Source organism: Rattus rattus, chromosome 6, assembly GCF_011064425.1.
Source record: "Rattus rattus isolate New Zealand chromosome 6, Rrattus_CSIRO_v1, whole genome shotgun sequence".
NCBI lineage: Eukaryota > Metazoa > Chordata > Mammalia > Rodentia > Muridae > Rattus > Rattus rattus.
Window position 1 is genome coordinate 129,193,797 of NC_046159.1, and position 12,230 is coordinate 129,206,026.

General features: G+C 37.7%; 1 protein-coding gene across 1 annotated transcript; it reads right to left on the bottom strand.

Annotated features, from left to right (window-relative positions):
• Positions 1 to 9,109: 9,109 nt before the first annotated feature.
• Positions 9,110 to 11,417, bottom strand: Nxph1 (neurexophilin 1). The gene has a single exon (XM_032906940.1). The coding sequence runs from the start codon at positions 11,138 to 11,140 to the stop codon at positions 10,310 to 10,312; it is 831 nt and encodes a 276-aa protein (XP_032762831.1). The 5' UTR covers positions 11,141 to 11,417; the 3' UTR covers positions 9,110 to 10,309.
• Positions 11,418 to 12,230: the final 813 nt, after the last annotated feature.

Sequence of the window (12,230 nt, forward strand, 5' to 3'; positions counted from 1 at the left end):
TTGCACAATTCAGAGGAAACTGAGACGACTCTCATGTCAGTAACTACAGATTTGGAAAAGGTTTGCCTGCAAGATTGGGTCATTCCTTATTGTTAAGTATATATAGTAACATACACTTTAAAAAGTAGTCTTAAATTTTTAAAGTTTTTTCCAATAATTCAGGTAATAATACGATTTCCTTTACTCATTCAATTTCACTGTTATTAAAAGTGTTGCATTTAAAAATCCTTTTATATGTAATGGAAACTAAATTTTCTTTTCCAATAAGAAAGCTGTATGTACACTTTGGGAAATTTCATAGCATTAAATCCTGTTTTGAAATCATCACCCTGTTTGTAGATAATATGTATTAGATATCAGTTATAATTGGACAATATTAAAGATAGAGTATATGATAAAGTTATATGATATGAATATATGAAAATGACATGATGAAACCTATTATTATATTTAATTATTAAACCTTAATAAGAAACAAAAACTCTTCGGAATTCACTGTCCACTCAGTTGCTCTTTCCAATTTACATAAAAATTTTGCTCTTGATTTCCCACAGTGAACTAACATAACATAAATCCTACCCAATATGACGTAAAGTGTTCCTCAATTATTTTTAAAAAGTTACGATTCAGGAAATTCACTACACAAAATAACATAATGCACCAAAATGTTATAAATTCCCTAAGAAACTATATAGACTTTTCAAAATGTAAGTTCCTTTCTGTTTCAAGGATTCTGAAGAGATGGGCCAAAGGTACAAACTAACAGCAGTCAAGTAATCTGTGAACATAAGTAACTGCCAGCTTATTCCAAAGGTGCCTTAAAATTTCTGTTTGCTTAAAGATTTTATTTATTTTCATGTATGGGTATGTATGTTTGGCTTGCATAACATGTGCATACCTTAGGCCCTAGTAGACCATAAAATGGCATTGGAACTCTTAGAAGTAGAGTTACTGATGATTGTGAGCAATGATTATGGTTCCTGGGAACATAGCCGATGTCCTCTGCAAGAACAGCTACTACTCTTAACCCCTGAGCCATCTCTGAGCTAAATGGTGCATTTTAAAATAAATATCTACCTCTATATATAATCCAGATCTAAGACATAACTTCACCATCAGTGGCTCCAGTTTCTTTCATGTCTCAACATCAACTAATGAATCCAGGGCTGTACCTTTGCAATATAAACACAATTTACTGATTTCTTGCTGCCTACACTTCCACCACCTTTATCTGAATCTGACACAGCTCATCGCTTACCTGCATCATTACAGCAGTTTCCCACCTGGTCTTCCTGTACTCACACTTCCCTTTTATATAATTTAGTTCCATTATGTAATTTATCTGCTCAAAATCCTCTGGCCAGTCCTATTGCAGTCAAAAACAGTGCTTCCTTTTAGCTTAGTTTATCTTTCTCTTCAGGCTTCTATCTTCTCTATCTCCTCTAGCCTACAGTTACCTAGCCAAATCTACAGCAGCCATTTACAATGCTATGCTTGCCCATGCGCTGATGTATATTATCCCTAAGAGGCTAGCTCCTTCCTTCTAATGTCATTGTAGAAGTGGTTACTTACCAATGGTGAATGTGAACAATAAACTAATAAACTTCCGTATCCTTCACAGTACTTACTACCACAGAGCATACAAAGTACTTATTTAGTGTCTTTTCCCATGATATTGTAAGATTCACAAAGTTGGGTGCAGTGTCTAGCTCTTTTTTATGGCTGTCTCTTTAGAATCTACACAGTGCACAGTACATAAAAAGCATGCAATAAATATGTTCAATGGATAAATTTATACCCAGGGGTAAAGGTGAACTGTCAGACTCACTCTCCAGCCTCCATAATTCCCTGCTCAGAGGCTCTGGATGAATTTCTGTTGAAGTTTACTGATATCTGAAACACAGAAACTGTGGGCCTGACATAGAAATGCAGTATTCAAATATATAAGGCAATTGAGGGACTATAGACTAGATTTGTGATGTAATACAAATGAAAGCATTACACTGATACCATTTAGAAAGATTGAATAATATTTGTATTTGAGTATATTACCTAAAGAAATGATCCATGAGATTTCCTTAAAAACTCTGTTCTTTTCTGTGTGTCAGTTTGTAAAATTTACTACATTATTTGGAAACTATAAAAATGTGACCAGAAAAATAAATGGGAGAATTGAGGTTTAAATTGCAAACATTATGTATCCTCTACTAACTCCTCCCTACTTCTGAAAGTATTATGTGATGGTTTGCATATGCTTGGCCCAGGGAGTGGCACTATTAGAAGGTGTGGCCTTGTTGGAGGAAGTGTGTCATTATGGAGGTGGGCTTGGACACCCTCCTCTTAGCTGCCTGGGGATGCTCAAACTGTCCCTGGCTTCCTTTGGGTAAAAAATGTAGAACTCAGCTCCTCCTGCACTATGCCTGCTGGATGCTGCCATGCTCCTGCCTTGATGATAATGGACTGAACCTCTGAACCTGTAAGCCAGCCCCAGTTAAATGTTGTCCTTTATAAAACTTACATTGGTCCTGGTGTCTGTTCACAGCACTAAGACCCTAACTAAGATAGAAGTTGGTACCAGGCATTGGGGTATCGCTGTGATAAGCCTGACCATTCTTTTGTTTGGAAGAATATGGATTTTGGGACTTTGGATTTGGAAAGCAGTGGGATGCTTTAAATGGGACTTAATGGGCTATCTTAGTAGGAATGCAGAAGTCTTTGTTACTGAGAGTGATTTGAATTGGGCAGGGCAGGCCCAAGAGGTTTCAAAGGTGAAGAATTTCAGTATGTGCTATAAAGACTGCTTTTGTGGTATTTTGGTGAAGAATGTGGCTGCTTTTTGCCCTTGTCTGAAGAGTCAGCCTGAGGATAAGGTGAAAAGACTCAGATTAATTAAATTGACAAAGGAAGTCTCAGAAACGTCCATCATAGATTTTGTACTCTGGTTAAGTCTCATGAAGAACATTTTAATGAAAAAAGGGAAGTTGAAAAAGGAAAGATACAAAATATATGGTTTGAGTATTAAAGGGACACCTGGACGTGAAAAGGAGCTGAATCCTGTGTTCAAGGATATTAAATTAAATTAAGGAAGTAATAACCTTGGGGCAAGATCCCACCCAGCTAAGTTAGCTCCAGGTGACTTAGTACAAACCTTTAATCTCAGGATACAGGCATACAGGTCTCTAAATTCAAGGTCAATCTACAGAGTAAGAACCTGGATAGCCAAGCTTATGCAAACCATCACATATACCTTTAATACAAAAGTCTTATTGTGATTGTTATGTAAGCAAACATAAAATTGTGAAGTTATACTGGACATCAAGTAACAAAAAGGTCTTCGCATGTTAATAGGTGGCTATGTCCTTCAATAGACTTTGTACCATGTTGAACCTGATTCATGTGTACTACTACTGCCACTTCTATAGAAGCACATACGCAAACTCCATTGAATGATTGAAGTTATACCCACCACACATTAATTTCATACTGTATAGTTAATTGTAGAAAAATCTAATATTCTCTAAGTTTACTCTGGAACCCAGATAGTCATACAGCAAACACTAGTAGTACCTCAGGCAACTTAGGTTTGTTGAAGGTCTCCTCATACTGTTCCAAAGGTTGTGTAAGACTTCCCCAGGTCACATATAGTGCTCTAGTTTTATTTGGAAACGGTACTTGATTTTTATTCACCATTATCCTACTGTGCCATCTCCAAAGACCCACATTCTGTCTGGTCAGCCACAGTCAACACTGTGGAACAGTTTTTGTATGCTTGCATCCCAATCTTGTGGATACATCAGCCTCTCCACTCAACATGCTACCTTCATTCCCCCAGTCCTATGTTCCCCCTATTAAAAGCCTTGCACATTTCAAAATGTTTACATATAAGCAAGGGTCTAATGTTCAAAGAACTCCTAAGAACTGTTCCCCAAACACATGCTATTATTAATCAGTACATTTCTAGCAAAACGAAACAACACAACTCCTCTGTGATATAAATAAGAGGCACCCATTTTGGATTGCAAGGTGGGACTATTACTATTTATTCTTAACCTGACCAACTGACATGGTAGATATGATGAGGAATGTGTGCCCTAGGGCTTCGAGACTTCTGTTTTAGTACAAAATTTTCAAGCTTTAAGGAAACAAGACGAGCTTCTCCTTGGGGTGGGGTGTGGGGACCTGGTGAACTACAAAAAAAAAAAAAAAAAAAAAAAAAAAAAAAAAAAAAAAAAAAAAAGGAAGGAAGGAAGGAAAGAAGAAAGAAAGAGAGAGAAAGAAAGAAAGAAAGAAAGAAAGAAAGAAAGAAAGAAGGAAGGAAGGAAGGAAGGAAGGAAGGAAGGAAAGAAAGAAAGAAAGAAAGAAAGAGAAAGAAAGAAAGAAAGAAAGGAAGAAAGAATGAACTAGCATAGGAACCACCACAGTGTCCAAAATGCATACCAGTGAGTACCTAGGGGCATACAGTGTGGAGGAGTTGCCAGGGATGTAAAGAGGGCACAGGGAATTTGTGGGAGGAGGATAAATACATTTCTTCTCATTATACACTGCAATGGTGGTATGGGTACACCCACAAATATGCAACACTAGGTACTGTATGCTTCTGCAATTTATTGTATATCAAGTATACATCAATAAGCACACCCATTATCTTATGGCTTATATCAAATGGAATATTGTACTTTTGGCAACATAAAGTATGCTACTCATAAGGTACATGACATTTTCCTGGTAAGTTCTAGTCCCTTAACACTTGGAAAAGTGAAGTGGATGATGAGGTTCAGCTAATGATAGAGTTCTCAGACTACACTGGAAGAAAAATAACATGGTTCTACTAAAAATAAAATGGTAGAAAGTGATCTCCTTCACAGCATGGTTCTTTTAATTAATTATTGTTTTGAACATTAGTAGGATATGTTCAAGTAAATTTAAAAATTTGAATGAGTAGATGTTTACTTGGTTGTTAGGAAACATTAGTGAAACACACAAAGCAGCCCCCAAACCTGGTTCAATGTAGAAACTTCAGAAAGCACAAAAATAAACAGTTTTTGCTGTATTTGTTTGCATAATAAAATAGTGAAAGAAATAAAATTAAAACATAAGTTTAAACGATCTTTCCAAATTTACCCATGCACTCAACTTTATGCAGAAAATACCCTTGTTTTATATGTGTGAAGTTACGTCTGTGAGGAAATTCAATTCATAAGCTAATACCATAAGAAGATCCTAACTGAACACATACAATAATTACTTGAGTCATTTTTAGAGAAAAATAGAGTTACAGTGTTGAATGTTTCCTAAGCACGCAGCAGATAGTTCCCTGAAATGAGACTCCGAGCAGGAACCTGAAGTAACTCAGAATTACATTACCGCTCTCCATATTGCTGATCTGCAAGTCTCATATTTATCAAGCTCGAAGACATCTCTCTGTCTCCAATCCCAAAATGATTTAGCAAATAGTAGGTTGGGGAAATGACCTTGACTGCTACACTGGTGTACTGGCAATGACAATCAGACCTGACTTCTGCCTAAGCTGGGGCCAGGGTTGAAATTTGTACAGTAACTTTGTATGAGGAATCCTGAACATGAAATCACTGAACAGATATGTGATGTGCATTCTCCTGAAACACTGTTATAAATGCAAAAAATAAGTACATAAATAAACTTAACATGAAAATTAGGTTTCAGAAAGGTTAAAGAATTAATTTTGACAGTGACGTGTGTGTGTGTGTGTGTGTGTGTGTGTGTGTGTGTGTGTGTGTGTACTATAGTTATTTAGCAGTTGCTGCATGCTACCAAAGTTCTTGCTGTATTTCTTCAACAGTCACAACTGCAAGGATCAAGTCCAAACCTTTGTTTGGTTAGACAAGATGGTAGGAGACTAGGGATGCTAGAGCTGTTATGTGAGGCCCTAACTCAGAATCTTTATAAGAAAACAGTGCCAGCCAGGTGGGAATAGAAAAGATTGTGGGGGCTGGGGTGGTGGTAGTCACACCTTTAATCCCAGCACCTGAAGGCAGGTTCAGGTGGATCTATTGATTCAAGTCTAACCTGAGCTATAGAACAAATAAGTCCAGGACACCAGGGCTACACAAAGAAGAATGGATGTGACTGTCTAATCCAGGTTAAAACCTAGAATAGATCTAGACCTCCCCTAATAATAGCTGTTGCAGCCACCAAGGAAAAGCAACTCAGCTCACACTTCTAGTAGTTTCACCAGCTCCCTGTAACTCACCAGTGAATGTGATGTGTGTCCCTGAAAGGCAGAAATACAAGCACTGAAGTTCATTTGGTCCAAGTTAAGACGTCTTTTCAGATGCATGGCACTCATTTTAGAATGTTTCTCTCGACATTGCTCAGAGAAAAATCAAAGCTAGAATTCTTTATTTGTAAGACTTACATATTTCCACCCTAGTAGAAAGGAACATAATTATATATTTTACTTTATTTTTTATTGGGTATCAAATTTGGAGAGCAAATCCTAAATCTTTCAGTGTTTCATGGCAATCATTCTCTGATACACATGTGTCTGAAACCTCTTCAAAATGCTGACCCAGTCATCAGGTTTTAAGGATCCTGCTCAGGCTACACAGATGAATTCATGTTTTTGACACTTATAAACTAATAGTGATCATGTTTAGGCAAATCAACTTCTGTTTTTTTTTTAATCTTCAAAGGTGTCTACTGACTTCTATTTGACTTGAATAAAAATAAAACTAATTAAAATAAATGGGCAGTTAATAAAGTGACTGCAGCTGATGTGTCAGCTAAGTCTTTGGAAGCATATAAGCATCCATTTGCGTTTGCTTCTGGCTAAAATTTGGCATGCGCAGTTGATGGGGAAGATGCACGCTGTTCTTCCAAGGGGCTGTTTATATTGGCTAAGCAGCTTTTCCATGCAAAGCAGTGGGAAAACAGAAAGAAAACAGTTTCGTAAGCTTCTCAGGATTTGTTTAAATCTATTGGGTTAGAAAATATGGGGTTGGGGATTTGCTCAGTGGTAAGCGCTTGCCTGGGAAGCGCAAGGCCCTGGGTTGGGTCCCCAGCCCAAAAAAGAAAAAAAAAAAAAAAAAAAAAAAAAAAAAAGAAAATATGGCTTACAATTCCTTGTTGAAGTGAAGATACGGCAACACTTTTACATTTAACAGGCCTCTCCAGTCCTTGCAGAATAGCACTAGCGTCTGCATTATTACTACTATGTCCCCTTCTGCTCAAACACAAAGGCTCCACTGATGGCCATGGAACCAAAAGCTAAAACTATATTATGTCGACTTTTTAATTTTTGATCACAAATGGATAAACTGAGAATACTGTTTTTCTTCATAGAAGCAAGAAACTATGATAATATCTTTTTTCTTAATTTCATATCTGTTGATTTTTTTTTTAAGGAAACTACATGATTGACAACCCTTGCTTCTTTCAGATGCACTGTACTCCTGGAAGTTCTCTTCGGTATCTTCTCAAAAGTGTAAGACAATTTTTAAATATCTGAGATGCGTTTCTTTATCACTACATAAAGTTCATTTTTCCAGAGGACCAGCACATTTTTAGACATAATTAAAACTTAGTTGACTAGTTCACTGAAGTGTCAAGTTGCTCTAATAGAATTTTAGTATGCGTATCTGAAATCTCCACACTGATGATCTTCCCCTCCCTAGTTCCTGGCAACCAAAGGCAGAATTCATTGGATGCAGATAAATTGTTAAACTTCTGTGGCACCATGAGTTCTTGGTATAATACACGGTCAGTGTTGAAAATGTTGGAGTTCGGAAAGATATTTAAAGGCCCAAAATGAGTCTAAAAGTTTAGATTTTTGAATTATTGAAATCAAAATTTGCCTATGTGTTTTCATTTTGTTTCTCTAAAGAAATCTCTAGAATGGCAGATAAATGAATCACTCTGTCAGGAATATTCTTTATGTTTGTATAGATATATGAACAGTATTTTTGTTGGGTGACAGCATGGCAGAACAGAAGAGGAAGGTAGAGACTGAAGCAGGTTTTTATCTCATTTTGAATTATGGATTGGAAAAAAAAGACACTTCAGACCACATAAATGAGAGCCACAGTTCAATCAACAAATAACTCTAAAGTAAACAAATGCTTTCTCCCTTTATCTCTTTTGTTGGCTGAGAAACAAGTCTGAAGTGGTCATGATTTATAGGCACCAGAAAAGGCTTATTTGGGACTAGCATATCAAAGAGTATGAAGCTCTCACTGCCCGTGCTGCCACAGTTCTATGTTTCACGGACAGTCCATGCACATACTGATACAAATGTCTACCTACGCAGGGCAGATGTTCTAAGGACAGGTAGCAGGGTACCCATTTGATTAACAAATGAAGACTTCTTCAGGAGAGTGCTGATTGAGCTCTCACTTTAGAACTGTGTAGCTTTGTTTCACTGCCATCTTCCTGTTGTTTTCCTCTGAGAAAGACACCCAGCTCCTAATTTGACTTTTAGGCTAGCTTTTGGGATGCTTTGTAGTTCAACATCCAACCCTGTGCTTTAAAAAGGAGTGATCTTGTACATTTCTTCAGCTGTTTATTTTTCTAGGACTGTGTACAGCAACTGTAAAAATAAATCTTAGTGTCCGTATACATCACTACATCCATAGTTTGGTCTCCTCTGGTATAAGGAATTTGAGACTTGGAGCTCTCCACTGCTGTCCCAATTTCTTCAGTAGAACAGTGTCATCACAACCACTCGGGCAAATTCACATCTTCAAGACAGCTCGGTTTTCTTTTATACAGAAAACATGGCCTTTGCTTCAATGCTCCAATTAAATAAAGACTGTACACGGGAGAAGGTCTACTCATTATAATTAACTTAGGCAACAACAATATTCTCCCTATGTTCGCTGATGATTTTTTTTTCTTTCCTTCTTGGTACACTTAAATAGCTAACATTACAGTAAACCAAAAATGCATGCAATGTTGTATGCCACAATTATTTCCCAAGCTAGAGACTGAGACTCTTAAGTTGTTTTGACTAGGCAGTTAATAGCAATTTAGATAATTCTGCTCAAATTCAAAGACATGTGATGCAAACCCGTGGCTGTATTCCAGCACATTCTTCTTGTCAGAACCATTTAAATCACCATGTTACACACGTACGTATTGAAACTCAACTTTAAGGGTTTTATTTTTATGTACATTTTTTCCAGAAATAAAATATCTAAATACAGACAGTGTAATGTTGTATATGTATAGCTTTCAACAATACTTGAGCTGAATAGATGCTTTGTATATTAAATTTGTCTTTTTTTAATGGAGTTCACAGCTACATTGATAAAATTGATTCCTTAGATCCTTTTTTCTTTTTAACCAATAACAAGCAGAGAGACAAGTACAATTTAATATTAATAAGCAGCTCAAATAACACTTGGTTAAACTATATACAGTACAAACCATTCATACAAATGAAGACTAGGATATTGAGTTTGTTACAATATGTGTAGTAAAGATAAGACAGACACTTATAACTTACATGGTGTCTGCCCGGCATTTCCCTTCTTATATAATGATCAGAACTTGTGTTAAGCAGCCTTAGTTGGTCTCAACATTGCAAAGGTCCGGTGATAGGCAAGAAAAGCTGTAATTCCCAGTGTCCGCCCACATGTAAATTCCAAATGTTTGCTCATCTTTACTCAGAACAAGCTCCTCCCTCCACAGAAAGAAAAGCCATCCTGTATCACCTTGAATGTGCCTACTGTATGCTGGGAAAAAGCTACTACACTGTGTTGTGTTCATAAAATAAAGAATACTGAGCTCTAAAGACACATTTTTTTCCATTTAACAAGCATATAACTCCTACAGTAGTATTCACCAGCACAGCTACTCCAAGCAGTAGGAATGCATGAGTGGGGACTATTGATTAGCATGGACTCAAGACCTTAAAAGAGATTTCCATAACGGCATGTTAGATACATCCTCTGTCTAGTTAATTCTTTGTGTTTGATCATAGTTTATCCTGAACCATCATGAGTCAAGACAATGAAAGCCCTCTCAAAGGGTACCATGATAGATGTGAGCTGAAATGTGCAGGAGTGGGTGCTGGGTGCTCATGTGTCTCTACAGTGAGAGCATGTCTTCAGATGAGACTCTGAGATCTATGGTGATTTACAACTATGCTGAGAGATGAAGCTGACTGTGCAGAAATTACATCAACTGTTTTCCACTAGCATGTTCGCACCAGTCAACAAGAGCAGCAGTGTAGACACATTCCAGGCAACAGATGTGACCTTCTTCCTTAAGGTAACAGCCCTGTCCTATGACCTGTAATTCCTCAGGCTTCAGTCTCATGCCCTGTTCGTCTTCATCCGGAGGGGAAGTAAGGTGTGTCACTGTGGTAGTTGTAGTCAGGGCATACTTTCTGTACTAGTTTATAGTCTGTACTATAAAAGGAAATGTAAATACAGATCACCTTGAAGGGCTTAGAGCAGAGCCAGGACACGTGACTTTGGGTCTGCTCCTGGTAACAGGTTTTTGAAGGGTCGTAGTTGCAGAGTGTGTTCTTGGTGGCCTTGTCAACCTTCTCATATTCAATACGACAGTTGAAGGACTTGGAATCTTTGGCATCAATCACGGTTTGTTGTGCCAAATCGAATTCCACGATTTTTGTTGGGGGCACCAGGCTGACAGATACATTCCCTTGACCAGTGGAATTATGCCTGAAATACACACTAAACGTTCCATTGCCATGATCTACAATTTTCCCAGTTATCAACAGGTTTAGCTTCACTGTTTTGATGTTGGAATGAAAATCACCCCATCCGAACATTTTCTTGAACTTGCCGGTTTTAACAATGGGCCGTCTTTTGGCCCTGGGCCGAGGCTCCTGAAGATCTGTGGAGTTCCTCAGCCAGTCCCAGAGGTCTTGCTCGGAATAAGGTTCTGGGGTGTCATAGCGCAGGTCCAAATCTGTGCCATTTTCTTTACCACGGAAAGTCTGTGAGAGGAGCCGACTGATAGACAAGTCTTTGCTGCTTTCTGTCCATATGTGCTTTAGTGTGGACTTGCTGTTTCCTGACTTCAGAAGTTCCGATTTTCCACCATTTGTTAGATTGGCACATGTGACCTGAGAAAAGAATTTAAAAGATGAGTGTTTATTTACATCTCCACATCTAAGAATAGGCAACGCATGCATTCCAGATCTTGCTGGGAGGCTTATAATTAAATGATGACTTTTTTGTTGTTGTTGTTATTGTTCTTAAAAGCACCTCCAGTATCCGGCCACTGTTTATTAAGTGGTATAAAATACCGCTTCTATTTTTATTCAACAGTGCAAAAGAGGTGCTGTGGGTGGCTGAAAACCATCAGGCCTGACCTGAAGATCCATATAAAACATTGACTCACAGAGAAAAAGGCTGAGGAAGCCAAACTGAATTCAAATATAAACTAAATTAAAGTAAATAATTTCTCAGCATCAAAACCCACCTTTGAAGTAAATATTTATAATCAGTATGTTATTTTTTCTGCTTCAGAATCAAACTCTAAAACTATATACTCCTTATAAATGTGGTAGCTGATAACCTATCTACTTTTAAATTTTTGATTGCTTATGTGAATATTATACTAGAAACTGCAGTTTTACAAAGAGAATTTTAACTTGTCAGCACACACACACACACACACACACACACACACACACACACACACACACACAATCACACGTACTTATCATAAGCACCAGACACAACACATGTCATTTTTTTTATTTCAGGGTTTAAAATGGTGTTTAAGAAAAGAAATGGAAGGTAATAATCACCACCAGGTAGACATTTGACAATCTGAAAAGCAACATAAAGTTGGGAGATCACTTCAACTGAGGTTGTGAGAGTCACATTTGAAAGATGTTCTCCAAGATTCTATCTTGCCTCTGTGAAACAATCCCTCAGAGGACCCAGGAGTTCAAAGTAACCAGTACCCTAATGGCCTCAAAGCAACAATTGCTCATTCTGACATGGGATACTGGGGACACACAATTTGTAAACACAACCCAGAACCCACAGGAAGCAACAGCCCATGAAGGCAAACCATTGGCCACATGGATTGACCCATTCGGCTGAGGTTGGTGATGGAATGTCCACTAGGTACATCATAAAGCTAAGTTTCCCAATAAAGCCCCTTCCTTCTCAAACATGAGTCTGAGACTCCCCCTAAGGGAGGTGCATTTGGATCACATCAGCCTCTTAGAACTCTACTTTCACTTTCATCCAAAAAGTTCTGAGAGTAAA